The sequence below is a fragment of the Musa acuminata genome, chromosome BXJ1-3 (assembly GCF_036884655.1).
Source record: "Musa acuminata AAA Group cultivar baxijiao chromosome BXJ1-3, Cavendish_Baxijiao_AAA, whole genome shotgun sequence".
NCBI classification, from domain to species: Eukaryota; Viridiplantae; Streptophyta; class Magnoliopsida; order Zingiberales; family Musaceae; genus Musa; species Musa acuminata.
In genome coordinates, this window is record NC_088329.1 from 1,171,758 (window position 1) to 1,187,635 (window position 15,878).

A 15,878-nucleotide genomic window follows, 5' to 3' on the forward strand; every position below is an offset into this window, starting at 1 on the left:
CCCGGCCTGCCTGACTAAGTCGTGCTCCTCGACTGTATGTTGCCCGAGACCACCATTGCGCGGCCTGCCCGCCTGAGTCTTGCTCCTCGATTGCATATTGCCTGAGACCACCTCTGCGCGGCCTACCTGCCTGAGTCATGCTCCTCGGTTGCACGCTGCCCGAGATCACCTCTGAGCGCCCTGCCCGCTAGAGTCGTGCTCCTCGGTTGCATGTTGTCCGAGACCACCTCTGCGTGGCCTGCCCGCCTGAGTCTTGCTCCATGGCTGCATGTTGCCCGAGACCACCTCTGCGCGGCATGCCCGCTTGAGTCATGCTCCTCGGCTGCATGTTGCCCGAGACCACCTCTGCGGGTCCTCAGGTGTGTGTTGCCCGAGACCACCTCTGCTCAGCCTGCCCGATTGAGTCGTGCTCCTCGGTTGCATATTGCCTGAGACCACCGCTGTGCGGCCAGCCCTCCTCGATTACTAAACTCCACGATTCCTACACCCCTGGTAATAGACCGGCTACCGACCAACAGGAACATTTTCTTAAAGCTAAAGCCATGCCTCGGACCCCCCTTACAATATGATGAGGGCAATAATGGCAATGAGACGCTGGTTAATGTCAGTTGCGCCCGGATGATGCCTCGCACCTCGGTTGTCCTGACAGCACCTGACCAAAAACAGATCGGAACGCCGACCGAGGCACATTAACTTCCTGCGCGAGCCCGGTCGTTCACGCCACGCCAACACCGGTGTCAGACGTTACCAGGAGTACGATCTTGCTCCCTGCAAGCGGGCACATCAGGAAACGGTAACCTTCCCTATAAAAACCCTCGCGCTCAGGAGGAGGAGGAGGAGGAGGAGGGAAAAACAAAGACAAAAACCCCTTGTGACTATCAACTAACTTGATCGTCGGAGGGGTCGGGTCGAGCCTCCCAACCCGACCTGTGTGCATGGACGAAGACGGAGCGTCTCCCACCGCGTGCCCAGGCAAGGAGTTCCCTTCCAGAGGAAACGACCGTCCCGTCGCGATCGGACCACTGCAGTCGGTCACCTCAGCGATCTCTCTCAAGGGTCGCTCAAGAAAATCCCCAATCATTCGGACCCGAACCCAGTCGTGTTGGCCCCGAGGTCACGGTTTAAAATTGTTGACACCAACGGGTAGCACAAAAATTAAACATCTCTCCCTGCAGCTTCAAGGTGGTCGATAGCAATGTGGCTTTGGGAGATCACCGGAGGGCGCCATTACTGTTGCTTCGCATGCGTCCTTCGCCACTAAAGCTCTGATATATATTATCTGGTTGATTTGGACGGTGCCTGTGAGAGCTCAGCACGGCCTTGTCGGCCAAAACTAGTATATAAATGCAGACTAGGAGTGGCCTTAATTTGATCGTAGCAGACGCGAGAAGAAGATGCTCTCTCTTTATCTCCCAGCTGTGGGGAGGAGGAAGCATGAGTTAGTGTTTAGGGTGGGAAAGGAGATGAGCATAAAATACTCGTACAACATTTAGATTTCCTTCCCAGCTGCTGCCTGCACCAAACGAATGAAAGCCAGATATTTCAAGTGTGTCCTTTCAACTTGTTTATTGGTGATAATGGAGTTGTCATCATTCTAGAATCAATGACGCGATATATAAGAATATAAGCATAATTTTCATTAGTTCAAACTCAAAATGATGATTATTCACCTCAAAATGGGTCACCAATCTGGATTATACAGATAGTCTGATCCAGTCTTTGCTTCTGAATCTTGGCCGATAGTGAAAACCTTCATGCAACATGAGCCCTCAAAGCTCTTGCATACTTGCCAACCTTATATCTACGATCTACATTTGATCAAATGATAAGAACATATTGATCTAATGTTTGCATTAAGTCATCAAATTGTCTATGTTTTTAAATTAAATCAAAACTAATGAATTGTTAATAGGTTAGAGAAAACATATCAAGGAATCCATGATGGAGATTGTAGTTCTGTGGCAATCTTTTTTGTTCTTTGTGTTTAGGTTTGAAGAGAAAGGGAGGCAATTGGCATATATAGGATCACCAGAGAATTAGGAGAGCTTTTTCTGATGACATGTTAGTCTCATGGACATGGCTCTTTTTCTCTCTCAGTGATTAAGTCCCTTCTCCTAACGCAATTTGAGATTTGTTAGAACTCCCTATCATCACCCTTGTCTTTTTCTTGTATTAGTCATTGCAACCATGCATGAGTAGAGCTCCCATTCACATTTCTTTCATTAATGAGACTAGCTAGCTGGAGAAGCTCTTGTCACCTTTAGCAGGAAAAAGAAAACAAAGATTGTGGCATCCTTCCTAGGGCCACAAAAGGCCTCAATCTCATATGCAATGTAGGATCTATACAAACATTGCATTCAATGAGAGAAGGCTACTTGCCTCTCTTCTCTCTTCCCAGTTTGTAAATTCAGTGAATGTTCAATGATTGAAGCATCTCCAGATATGGCCAAAGGTAAAATAGAGGAGGAGACAAAGGAAGAAAGAATGCTTTTGCCTCCCCTATGCCATCCTCCTTGTAAATATAATATAAATTTTAATGGTTTAGTAGATATCAAGATAAGAGTTTAATTGATGTAGGATATCTACTTTTAAATAAGATAATAATAAGTCCTAAGATATGGTATCTCCTTATCAAGCTGTGTTATTCTACTACTGTTTGGATTTGTATCTTCTTTTTTTTTTCAATCTAATTGACCTAAGCAAGAACTCGACCCATTGTTGTCCTTCTACAAACATAATCTTATTGAAAAAGATGAGTCATTAATTAGTTGAGGGATATTTGACCTTTCTTACCCATTTAGAATCCATGTGCAGTCTTACTCAAAGTTTCTTTGGCTTTCTCCATTTTTGGACTATGATGTGTATTTTGTTACGTAGGATAGTTTTCAAACAAGATTGACCTTTTCTCGGGAAAGCTAAGGTGGTGGCATCCATAAGCACATCACTGATTGCACTATCAAACCTTAGTTTTGGATATACTTTCTACCTGTTTTATTACTTTCTTTCTCTTATCATATCATGGAAGAAGCTTCAAATATGTGATCAAAAGGTCGGTCTCCATGCACAAAGATGATAAAAAGACACAAGTATAAAGTTATCTAATCTATATAGTTTATAGAATAGAATATGCTAGATGTGTCAAATGTAAACATAAAAGAAGAAGATGAATAACATGGAATACAAGTCATGTAGCTGAATTTGTTTATATTAGCAACTCTAAGTCTCTAACGATAAAACACCGTTTGATAAAAAAAAAAAGATAAATATTGAGTTGGTTAAGTTTTTGCTACTTGAAGGTTCTTCTCATCGTTCATAATCAAGACATTATATCTAAAAGGTATCTTGTTTAAACTATTTCTTTATATCCTTCTAAGTTTCGAGTTTATTATGTTCTTCTCGATCGTATTCTACTTCTTCTTTCGAGATTGAATATTGGGTGTATAATAATTTTTAAAAATAAATCAAATCGAATCAATTCGATACTTAGATTGATGATCAATTCTAACACTAATCTTTAAAATATAAATAAATAAAATAATAATAATAAATTATATTATATTTATATACAAGTGAACTGAATAATAATAATAATAAAAATTATGATTGGACACACTAATCTTTAAAATATAAATAAATAAAATAATAATAATAAATTATATTATATTTATATACAAGTGAACTGAATAATAATAATAAAAATTATGATTGGACATTGAGCCGAAGGATTTCAAATTCTTGGAGGAGAAAAAATGAATTAGGCCCAATCCAAAGTAATTGGCCCTTATGGAGACAATTCACCCACAAAGAAGCATCTCTTGAGGCTGCGGCTCTGATTGACTAACCCTCCATAACTGGTTCTGGTCACCCCCAACAAAAATCCAAGCTGTTCTTACGAACCACCACCGGCCATATATTATCGAATGCGACAACAATCATAGAGCAGGTTAGCTTCTACGTGACTTTATTTGCTATCTTGAGCCCATCCAACCGCCCGTGCACGTTAAGCTCTTTCCCTCCCCCTCCCCCGCCACAGGTCCCTCTAATGAATAAATGAATGAATGGAGAGAGAGAGAGAGAGAGAGAGAGTAGGGTTTCTGGATCGGATCGACGAGACACAATCGATGAGGAAGCCGAGCTCGAAGGGATAATCGGCGGAGATTGGAGGGGGAATTTCTGGGTTCGGAATCACGAGCTGGGGTGAATCGCTGGTGGGAGATGTGGTGGGAGGGAGGGAGATTCTACTGGGGGAGCAAGGAGGGGAGGGAGGGGATCGTGGTGGTGTTCGCGTGGTTGTCCAGCCAGGAAAGGCACTTGAAGCCCTACGTGCAGCTCTACTCGACCTTCGGCTGGCGGTCGCTCATCTGCCATGCCGATTTTCTCACTCTGTAAGTGTTAACCGTCTTTCCCTCTTCGGATTTTTGGTGATTTGCATGTGCAGTAGATTGTTCTAGTCGATGTCGCAACGAGAAGGCAGGAAAATTATATTAGAAAGATTTGCACGTGGAGACCTGTAGTTGAATTTGGATGGAAGAGAAAAGGGGGAAAATACAATACAGGAACAGCTTTCTCTTCTCTGATTTATAGGTCTGTTGTGTTTATTCTGGAACACAGCTGCATCGTTGGATATCGGTCTCTGTATGTTATGCCCATTTTTTTTTATTTTTGAAGGTTAGGCTGTTGATTTACAAGTTTATCAATTCTGTTGCCAAAGAGCTACAAGCGGAAACAAATTAAGTTTTATTTTAGTACGAGACACCTAAATAAAAACCTAAGAAAAACATGGCGTCGACAATATAGAATTTATTAATAGTTTGTGCATGAAATAACTATCTTAACCAAGAATAAAAATAGGGATGCAGTTCTAAAACATTAGCAAGAACATGTACTTCCTTGATCTGTGACTTCATATCTTCTTTTGAATCACGATTTGATATAAACTAACATCTTAGCCAGACATTGCGATACCATCCAGAAAGCAAAATAAGGTGATGGTAACTGAGATACCCAGCAAGTTTTTTGGCTCACAATACTGTTATTTGCATTGGCAAGCTGCTTTGATAAGCATATGCCTTTGCCACATCCAATACTAGATACTGTAGGCTCAATTAGTATGTCTTTGTTTATATCCTATTAATTGTCACCATAAGTTCTGATATCTTGTTGAAGATTGGCAAAAGCTAGATGCCTTATCCAGAATGAACTCTTCAACCTTTATTCTGGATGGAGATAAATGTCGTCAATGAGTACAGCAAATTGAAAATATATATTGCAGTGGATTTTGATAATAATCTACCTATGCCGTATTCATTGAACTCTTTTGCATAATGCTTTGTAAGTCCATTATAATTTGGAATGCTTCAGGAAGATGAAGGCAAGATTATAGAATGCCGAAAATGAAATTCTGAAGCTATGAATAACATGGAAAGCAGTTATCAACAGCTTAACAACATTATCTACATAAATGCAAGACCTAGCTTTTATGTTGAATCCTTGCCATATAAATTGGGTTACCAAGAAACTATGTACCTGACTAGATTTGTATTGTCTATCTCGTTCTTCTGGTGTTTTAAATTTAAAATCTTTAAAATATATTATTGCTTTGAAATTACATGTCATGAGTCAAGAGACATTAATATTATGATTTTGCAAAATATGTAAGCATTGTTAAGTACATGTATCAGCTGATATAAAGATGATTCTGCACTGATCAAGTTCCAGTGCAAACCTACCATCTGAGATTGAAATATTTGCTTAATGTGACACAAACCGATAGACTGCATAGATTTATTCAATATGGTTGATCATATTATGAATATACATACTCATTTTCATGAGTGAGCTTTATTGAATTTCTGCTTATGTAGTCGCCCTTGCAAGTCTAATCTAGGCATACAGCATACTGAGGCTTGGTTTACTCCCTAAGCACTAACCCACATGCCCACAAAATCGCCATGACAATGATGCATGGAAAGTAGCCACCTAACTTGTATACCGTTGCAAAACTACTGTTTGCTAAAATGCTATTCTTACATTTCTTTCTATTTATAACCCTGGTTTTGGTTGATAGTTAAAATTTGACTTTAGATATGCAAGTAAAACACTTGTTGAAATTGAGATTGGGATGTTTTGGAAGGGCAATTTAAGATATTTTATACTAAAGATGGTTAATAACTTAATATTAATGTTTACTTATGGTCGAGACACCAAATATATGTGGAACAAAAAAAGAGGTCTAGAGTGGTGTATATGCAAAGACCATGCATGCCAAAAGGCATGTAACATAGTATCTGTGGAAGCTCTTTTGCTATATATGTAGAAACTCTTTTCTCTAGAAGATCCATCATGCAATGGTTTATTGAAATTCCTTGAGCTCAGAATCTAATGACTTCTGCAGGTTTTTCCCTGAGAAGGCTTCATCACTAGCTGATGGTGTTCTCAAGGAGCTTCTTCAGGTAATTATATTGTTTCTTTGGAGAAAATATGAACCTAGTGATTTTTCATGGCTTATATCGTGCTTACCTTCTGAATGGTTGAACCACTTGAATGAGTCTAATCCCACAATCTATGCTTATCAAGGATGCATTTTTATGGACTTTTGGTGTCTTAAATTAATGCTCTATGTCATAAGGTCCTTGACAGTAATTCATAAATACTGTGTTTTGTGTTGTTAGCAGACTATCATGTGTTTTCTGAGTGCTGGTCATAACAGGATTTGGGCATGGTGGAACCTACAAGGCTAAGTTCATGACAACTTGGCACAGGGTTTCATTGATGTGTTTTCCTAGTGTTGGTTATAGCAGGAATGTTGCATGGCCTAGCCCACAAGTCTTAAGTTCGTGACAACTCAGCGCCAGGGTTCACTTACCTTTTTGGCCAAAAACTGGCCTGGCCATTTATCAGCTTGGCTTGACACATGCCATCATGCATTGACTAGCTCAATGGTCCTGATAGGGTTTCTTTGCTGTCAGTCATAAGTTTGTTTGTGCACCATGTGTCTGGAGGCCATAAACACCAAACAAAGAGATTGTTAGATGGCAAAGTTAGTTTAATTTGAGGTTTGGGGTTTTGAGTATTTGTTGTTTATCGATCAGTTATTGACATACTGAATCGTTATATTTTTGTTGACTTGATGGTGCATTTGCTTTAGCCGAGTTTGCATCTTGGTTATGTTGTATTTGGATGTTCAGAACGATTATCGGACTTATCCACATATACATGCATAACTAATCTGGAGTTTAGGCCTTATTGCTATGTACAAAAATGATCAATTGATCGTTATTAGATAAACATGATTACATTTTTTTTGTTCTGTTATTGGAGTAACAGGAATTAAAGATCAGACCATCACCCATTGTATTCGCCGCTTTTTCTGGGGGACCAAAAGGTTGCATGTATAAGGTTCTTCAGGTTTGTTTCTTGGTCCAAGATAGACTGTTTTTGCTATAATTTCTTAATCTCATCAACTTTGATTGTAAGCATTAGTATCTTTTCTTTGTTCCAGTTGATCAATGGACGATGCAAAGGATTATTGGATCTGGTATGCTCATGCTTTACAAGTTAAAATCCCAGTTCACTTGTTGTCACCTATCGCTCTGCAATCATTTGTAGGGCTATCTAGAACTGTTAACCATTGACAATCTAGAACTGCTAACCAGTTTTAACAGATACCTTAGGGTGACCAGTGAGATACAATTTGTGTTTCCTGTTGTAGCTTTGTATCCTGCAGCTGTTAGTCCACTAACAAGTCAGATAATTATTTGTTCCTTTAGTCTCTTGCAACTGAAGTATCTTTTGTCTAAAATATTCTGGTACATCTTGAAGGATGAATATCAGCTTGTAAAGGACTGCTTATGTGGTCAAATATATGATTCAAGTCCAGTGGATTTTACAAGTGATCTGGGCACTCGATTTCTTCTTCACCCATCTGTTCTGAAAAGGCCCCACCCACCTAGAGTTGTGTCATGGATGGCAAAAGCCTTGGCATCTGGTCTGGACACTTTATTCATAAGCAGATTTGATGCTGAACGCGCTGATTATTGGCAGACTCTGTACTCATCAGTTGTAAGACTCCATTTCTTTTTCCAAATTCATTTGTCTACATAAAGCTATCCATCTCTAAGACTAACCGGTTCAGTAAAACAATGATATGCAGAATGTTGGCCCATTCCTCATATTTTGCTCAGAAGATGATGAACTTGCCCCCTACCAAGTCGTTTGTAATTTTGCTCAACACCTACAGGAGCTTGGCGGTGATGTGAAACTAATAAAATGGAACAGTTCCCCTCATGTCGGTATGTTCAATTTGTAACTGTAGTCAGTGATGTGTTAATGATGTTTTTATGGTCTTTGAAGTTTAAATTGAGGTTGTAGTTAGGTTTAATTTTGTTATGATAATAATCCAGTCATTTAATAGCCAAAACGGTAGAGCTAAAAGTAAATATAATGAATGCTATCACAGAGTACCTAATAGAAGATTGAAAGAAACTCTTGATATGTTAGAAATTGTACCCAAAAGGTCATGCCGAATTGTTAATTCTTACATGCATATTGACTTTCACATAAAGTTTAAGATTCCCTTATGACTATAAGGGAGTGCATATAGAACTTGAATTGGATGACCTTACACAAATACTAATATATATATATATATATATATATATATATTCAGCAGTTAACATTATTCTGAGGTTTATGTGTGTGAATATAGGGTCAGTTTTGTTGTAAGTTTGGCTTATCATTGTCAGCCGAGGAGATTGGAATGAAATGCTGAAGTATTTCACTTCTGCCACTAGTGGAAAATGAAACCAAAATGAAAATTTTGAATTTTGACTTGCTCTCATGTGATAAGTGATTATACAGCACTAGGGCCTACTTTTCTTTGCATAAAGTGGTTTTTGAATACATATGCTTCCACGTTAGTGTGAACTGTTCTACAATTTGTTCATAATGTTGCTGGACTGATTTATTTTACAGGCCACTACAAATTTCATGCATCTGATTATAGAGCTGGTGTATTTGAGTTGGTTGGCAAGGCAGCTATGATCTATGCACAGAGAAGGCTGCAATCACAGGGCTTGGAGGGTCCTTCGATATCTGAGTCAGTTTGCAATCTTCATAAAGCTGCAGCGAGCTCTAGTGAGAGCCTAAGGAGGGTAGCAACTGACCCAAGTGATCATTTCTTCTTGCCAAGCTCCATGGAGTACGAGGATAAGAAAGACACAAACCTACAAAAAGGAGAGCTGTTCCACCCACAGAACATGCCGAGCATCAATGCTCATGGTGTTCTGGGCCAGATACTTTTTGATATATGCGTTCCTAAGAATATAGAAGGCTGGGATATAAAGCCTTCTACATCACTCAATGGAAGGCAAACATTTGCTGTGGCACGGCGACACGGCCTTTTCTATCCAATGAAGTGCATACGACGATCGAGATTGTAGAATCTTTGGCTCATGAGGAAAGGAAAAATAAAAGAATTTTCTGTGGAATCTGATGGATGCTAATATGTTGTCGCACTTCGAACTAAAGATAAGAAGCCACAAAATAAAGACAAAAAAATAAACAAATTCATGATGGAATGTACAGCAACTTCAGTGTTTGTAGTTTTCCTTGGATGTGTGGCAATGTGAGGCTAATAGCTAAGAACAGCAGATATTCATAAGATTGTCTGATTTTGTTGAATGTACAGTAACTTCAGTGTCACTAGTTGTCCCTCTTGGAATCATGGAAATGTGAGTTTATCTAAGAACAGCAGAGAGTGTATCTTTGTTTCACTTGGTACAGAATCTTTGGCTGCCTATTTTCCACTTGCAACAACCAACATCTAGGAAGACTTGAAAACTGTAAAAGATGGCAATAATATCCATCGCGGAGCATTGTTCCTCTGTCAGTGACAGAAAGTATCCATGGCTTACAATTGATATGATTTGCCAAAACAATTCAGCAGAGATGTTTTATGCAGAGAAATTACCTTCATGGTGGATCTGAAACACCAACTCACATCAAAGCTTGAAGAAAGTTCTGCTCATCAAACTTGGCAGATGTCAAATCTAAACTTGGTAACGAGGTTAAACAAACAAACAGTGCCATAAGGAACAGGGCATGAATGTTGGCAAGATAAATTAGGATATTATAATGAGTCTCCCAGAGTTGAATGGCTAGACTGCAACATCATGGATGTGATTCTTCATTATGTGTATCAGCATGTTGTCCCATACAGTAGCAGAGACCTGAAAACAGGGGGTCATGAGAAGGAAATGAAGAATCAAATATCATCACACTGGTCCACATGGGACATGAAGGAATGAGAATTGACATGACTTTGAATTCAAAGGCCAGATGTTCACACAACAGTATGGCAAGAAAAGTCAGGTCAGGTTCTTCATCCTTACTGTCAGCTCTGTTTCTGAAAGAATTGAATTCTGATCCACCATGATATCTTCAGCATATAGAAGTTTCAGGTTATTAATTCACCAGGGGAACTTGAAGACAATGAGAAGAGGATTTACAAAAGCTTCACAGAGGGTCCAACTTCTGAACAGATACATATCAATCAGCTAATTAACTTGTCTTAGAGACTAATGCATTGTCATGTTAAAAGTTCAGTTTGTCCTTCCTGTCTCTCTTGAAGTTCTGCATGTGCCTGGGAATGTTTTGCTTCTCCTCTGTGATCATTGTATGACTCCCAACATTTCCATGAACTGGAAGTCCTTGGTAACTATAAGCTGAGCAGTCAGTGAAAATTATCTTAATGAAGTAATGGGAAGAGCAGTTTCCTTCTAAGCAAGCTATAGATAACATTCACAACCTCAATGATGGATAGTTCATTCAACTGAATGCATTCATTTCAGCAACATTGACCTTACACTGATCAGCAAGGCACATTTGTTATGCCTACTTCTGGTACTGTGGATATAACTTCATCTTCAAGCTTACAAGGGGGAAAAAAATGTTAGGTTTCACCAATAGTGATGCCAAAGTTATGTCCAATCTACATTCTGAACTACCACATCTGTGGAAATTGTTTTGGGTGGATGGGAGCATTATTCTTGGTGCCTAAGTAAAGCAATTCTTGGAGATGAGAGCCAGTTGAGTTGAGGAGACAGAGAAGCTCCTCAACTTGATGGTAAGCAACATCTACACCATACATACACCCCACAACTGGTAGGCCTAACACAAATGAATCTTATGTAAGCTTTCCATATCTTCCACACAAAGATTGCTTCACAAGATTCATACTTTCTCCCATTCTTGTAAGCTACTCCAAAGATGTTCTTTTTGCATCTTGAAGTTCGTCTTACCATCATCATGTCTTGATGCTTCCACCCGTATCATTCTAAATTAAATTACTCGAGTAAACATCCTGTGACAGGTTTTGAGCAAGATAGATAATTCATTTACCTTACTTATAAACAAGGTATTATTTATTGTTTTATCGTGCTTATGTGATCTCCAGTTTACTTAGTTTGCCAATTTGAAATCCTCATCCTGTTCTTGGAACATTTGCAGCCCCTATGACTGACTCATCTTTGTGAGAAGACAACACAAACAAGTGTTTGATCCATCCTCAACTTTCCATGAGCACCCTTACCCTTTCCTTTCCTTTCCTTCATCACATTCCACAACTGATGGATGTTGCAATCCACTCAATGGACTTCTTCTCCCCTCTAAACTTTATTCCATATAGTATGAATCACATATATAATCTATCAAAAAGGAAAGAGAAATGTGAACTGTATCCACACGACAGTGAACAGGAAGGATGACTAAGCTCACGGCATGGATTCCATGCTCACACTTGAAGAAAGAGCTCACTGCTTTGTCACGTTCCTGCCGTCCCCTGAAACCCACAACCTCCAATGCCCATCTCCAAACCCAAACTCCTCCGCCTCCCGCCGCTCCTGCTCCAGCTCCTCCCTCCTCGCCGCCGGTAGCCCACAGAACTCGTGCAGCCGCTCGTCCATCTGATCATGCAGCCTCCACCACGTCGCGTGCGCCGCGTCGCTCGCGTAGGCTCGCTGATCCCCGATGTTCCAGTTGCAGTCGTACTCCCTGTAGCACATCCACGGCTTTATGCCGAGGTAGTGGATCGAGTACAGCTTCGGCGGGTCGGCGGCGAAGAGGTGGTTCTTCATGCTCGCCTCCGCCGTGGTGTTCGACCAGAAGTTCTTGAGGAAGTTGACGCGCCTCGGCAGGCGGTGCCACCACACGAACACCTCGTTGAGGAACCCCTGGTCACCGCCGTTGTACGAGACGACGTCCTCCCGGAGCGCCATCAGCGCTTTGAAGGTGCAGTTCGACGGCTCGATGACCATGACGCCGGAGTTGAAGATGACGCCGTCGTTACCGGTGGCGGATATCTGCGGGAAGCGGAAGAGGACGTCGAGGCTGCGGAGGACGAGGATGTCGGCGTCGATGAAGACGACCTTGTGGTAATCGGTGAGTTGCCACAGGCGGAGCTTGCTGTAGTTGTACTCGTTGTAGGTGCCGCGCTGGGCGCGCGGGTTGCGGATGCGCTCGATCTCGCGGAGGGTCCACCCGGCGGCGGCGAGCCCACGCAGCTTGTGGGGGGCGACGGTGTTGTCGTGGAGCAGGACGAGTTCGCGGGTGGAGCCGGTTCTGACGATGCTGTGAGCCAGCGCGACCGCGCCGCACACGTACGTGTCGGAGGAATGCAGCACGGTCGCGTAGGCCTCGCGGCGGCGCGGGGTCGCCGCCTCCGCCAGCTTCGATGCGTCGTAGACCACGTCCGTTCCTGCAAAACAGTCATGCAGAGATGTCATCATCTCAGTATGAATCGAACGGAAGTACGTAAACGCCATTCTACAGTGGATTTGGACCGAACGAGTGAGAAGGTCCAGCTTTGGCGTATGAGTGCATGTGGCATTGAAGGAAGGGAAGGGAACAATGTGTCGATGAAAATATCACAAGATTTATAATCTGCCTAATTTTGATTTATCACATACGATATTTTCATCAATCGAATCGATAACATAGAAAAAATAAAATTAAATATTTTACTTTCATAAATATAAAAATCTTAATATTATTTTAAAAAAATATAAGAATCGAAATACTAAGAAAGAATTAATTACATATGCAATTAGAGCTTAGCTTATGATAGAAGAAATTATTTGATGACCACAAAATTTCATACTACTAATATCTTGCACACCATAACAAAATAAAATAATATCCTGAATTCTCTCAATCAGGAAAAGAAAATTCAAAACATAAGTGTGCTGACCTACCTAATCAAACAAACATAAGAAAAGATCTCTCTAGCACAAGAAGGCCAACTTGCTTCTGAGCAAGCAAGAGAAATCCTTATCAAAGTATTGGAAGCTCTTCATCAAAGAAAGAATAGATGGAACTCTTGATTCCTTCAGGGAAAAGTATCAGTGTGATCTGTGAAGCAAAGTGCAAAGCCTTGCTTCCAAGTCTGGCCAAACCAACCTCAGAAACAACCAGGCTTTGATGGGGACACATCTCTAGGTTTGTGGTGTATGCAATTGTGTGCCCACTTCTGTGTCAAGTGAACCTTCAAGTTGAAGGAAGAAGAACACCACCTGAGATATTGATGTTATTGCCCAACCATTCTTCTACTACTCCTCCTCCTCCTCCTACTCAGTCCCCATTTAACTCCACCAAGAAGATGAGCCCATGGCTAAAGAGAACAGAAGAAAAGATCCAGGAAGGTACTGACTCAGCATCTTGGATAAAAGCTAAAGCAGTAAAAAGGTCAGCACAAGAACATGCCAACACACACAGCAATTGATTGAAGTACTTTGTCCTTCTCACACACTGTTCAGAAAGTGAGGCAGGATCCATTAATGCCACCGACTGCAATCTGGCCATTTCTTCCTCCCGTCCACCCAATTGAAGCTTTTCCCTACCTCATGTGCTTCAACTTATTAGGGACAAACCTATCAGAAACACCTTTCATCGCTACTATTGCAACCTCTGTTGAGGTCAGGCCATCTAATAAATGCTAGGCTACCAACAAGAAGATTCTTGATGGTTATATAACTTCATATCCCATACTTTCTTTCTCAGATGGTACACTATGTCTAATGCATTCAAACCTCTCTTACTACATGTCACAATGATCCCTCTATTGGGGTGGACACAATATTGTGGACTCCTTGATGGACAAGAAAATAATATTCCAAATTAAAGTTGCAATATTCTCTCTACTACTACTCAATAAAAAAATGATAATTAGGAGCAATTTAAAACTTCTGCAGTGTATGTTGAGAAATACCACCAATATTTCATAGTCATATAATGTCTATATTTCTATATGAATGCATCACAAATATAATCCTAGTAGTTCAAATTCTGCTCTTCGGGAACCAAAAACAACACTAACTTCATTGGCACTAAAACAAGTTAATGAATCATATGGTATGGATCATTAATTGTAGCAGTCTAGATTATAATTTTCATGCTATATGAATTGTTTTTCATAAGATTTCATCTGAATTATTAATTAGTTTCTCAGGAGTTAAATCTGTGAGTGTGATGGAGGAGGAGATGAGGATGGTTCTTACCTTTGTCCCACAGTGGCAAGGCAAGGTTGCAGGAGCCGATGGGCAAGGCGAGCTTCTCCTCCAACCTCCATGCCTCCGCCTCGTACATCCACCACTCACCTTCTCTCGCCACCAGGTCGTCGCACCGGAACAGTTCCATCATCGGCCGGCAGGCGCTCAGCAGCACCACCTTCACCGCCCCTCGGGCGTCCCTACGCCCCCTCTGCGCCGCAGCGGCCGCCGCCACTAGGTGGACCTGCAGCCGCGACAAGTCGCGCGCCCACCCGGCCGTCTCCGCACGCCAGCATGGCAGCTTGGCGACGACCATGCCCACCTCGCCGCACGAGGAGAGGTCGGGCATCGGGATCTCTGGACACGATGGGCCCTCGTTCTCCTCCTCCTCGTCGATCCATTCCGGGAACAGGTCCTTCCACTGGAAGTTGTCGGAGATGGGCTCGAAGTCCACGGCCGTCGTGCCGCTGGGGAGACCCCAGTCGAGCGCTTCCTCGGCTCCGACGTTCACCAGGGCAACCTTCATGCCGCCATGCAACCTCTTGAGGAAGCTTGGGACCGTCTCCATCGTCGTCCGGTTCTCTCGCGCAGCCTGCAGCCGGATCGATCCTTCCGCCTGCAAATGCCAGCATGAGGAGCTTCCCAAGGGAGATTTCGACTTCTCAAGATCACTAGGTCTTTTGGCCTCGGGAGTGTGACTGAGAGGACTCGAGGACGAGCACTCACCTTACCTTCTTCACGTGGCAGCCGCGCAAGGAACAAGAGACCATCTTGGTGGCGTTCTGGTTGTACAGCGACGCAGGTTGTAGGACGAGCAGCAGGATGTAGGCGAAGATGAAGAAGCCCAGGAAGGCTACATTAATCTTGATCACCAGAGCTTTCGATGCAACAGCCTTCATCATCTCCCCTCCAAAGCCCATGCTCTCTCTCTCTCTCTCTCTCTCAACAGTTGTTGGCCAGGCTTCACTCCCTTGGTCCTAAAGTATGATTCACTTTATATACTCTTTACATAATAATAGGATGCATTTGGGTACCATTTTTTTCCACATCCCAATCTTAACTCAGGATTATATATATATATATATACATATATATATATACATGTATATATATATATATATATACATGTATATACATGTATATATACATGTATATATATATATATATATATATATAATCCTGAGTTAAGATTGGGATGTGGAAAAAAATGGTACCCAAATGCATCCTATTATTATGTAAAGAGTATATAAAGTGAATCATACTTTAGGACCAATTGAGTACCCATATGTATGTTTTATGCAAAAGATTAAACATCTAATTGCAAAAGATGTAGTG

At 41.5% G+C, this 15,878-nt stretch overlaps 2 protein-coding genes across 3 annotated transcripts; one reads left to right on the forward strand and one right to left on the reverse strand.

Annotated features, from left to right (window-relative positions):
- Positions 1-4,045: 4,045 nt before the first annotated feature.
- Positions 4,046-10,620, forward strand: LOC103977179 (uncharacterized). Its single transcript, XM_009392628.3, has 7 exons — positions 4,046-4,385; positions 6,395-6,452; positions 7,327-7,407; positions 7,502-7,537; positions 7,822-8,061; positions 8,153-8,291; positions 8,974-10,620. Exons 1-7 carry the CDS (start codon positions 4,216-4,218, stop codon positions 9,438-9,440), a joined length of 1,191 nt encoding a protein of 396 aa, XP_009390903.2. The 5' UTR covers positions 4,046-4,215; the 3' UTR covers positions 9,441-10,620.
- A 1,020-nt stretch (positions 10,621-11,640) lies between these two features.
- On the reverse strand, positions 11,641-15,514 carry LOC103977178 (UDP-glucuronate:xylan alpha-glucuronosyltransferase 2-like). Of its 2 annotated transcripts, none has more exons than XM_009392626.3 (3): positions 15,275-15,514; positions 14,553-15,159; positions 11,641-12,754 (listed from the first exon to the last, which is right to left on the reverse strand). In XM_009392626.3, exons 1-3 carry the CDS (start codon positions 15,461-15,463, stop codon positions 11,811-11,813), a joined length of 1,740 nt encoding a protein of 579 aa, XP_009390901.2. In that variant the 5' UTR covers positions 15,464-15,514; the 3' UTR covers positions 11,641-11,810. The 2 variants fall into 2 exon arrangements, with proteins under 2 accessions (XP_009390901.2, XP_009390902.2); XM_009392627.3 differs by having other exon boundaries at positions 15,270-15,479.
- Positions 15,515-15,878: the final 364 nt, after the last annotated feature.

What these genes read in the sequence shown, in the direction of transcription:
- LOC103977179 (XM_009392628.3), top strand. Translation starts at nt 4,216, where the DNA reads ATGTGGTGGGAGGGAGGGAGATTCTACTGGGGGAGCAAGGAGGGGAGG. An exon ending in GCATGTATAAGGTTCTTCAG is followed by an intron (nt 7,408 to 7,501) that starts GTTTGTTTCTTG and finishes TCTTTGTTCCAG; the next exon opens with TTGATCAATGGACGATGCAA. An exon ending in GCAAAGGATTATTGGATCTG is followed by an intron (nt 7,538 to 7,821) that starts GTATGCTCATGC and finishes TACATCTTGAAG; the next exon opens with GATGAATATCAGCTTGTAAA.
- LOC103977178 (XM_009392626.3), bottom strand. Translation starts at nt 15,463, where the DNA reads ATGGGCTTTGGAGGGGAGATGATGAAGGCTGTTGCATCGAAAGCTCTG. An exon ending in GCGGCTGCCACGTGAAGAAG is followed by an intron (nt 15,160 to 15,274) that starts GTAAGGTGAGTG and finishes TGGCATTTGCAG; the next exon opens with GCGGAAGGATCGATCCGGCT. An exon ending in CTTGCCACTGTGGGACAAAG is followed by an intron (nt 12,755 to 14,552) that starts GTAAGAACCATC and finishes ACTGTTTTGCAG; the next exon opens with GAACGGACGTGGTCTACGAC.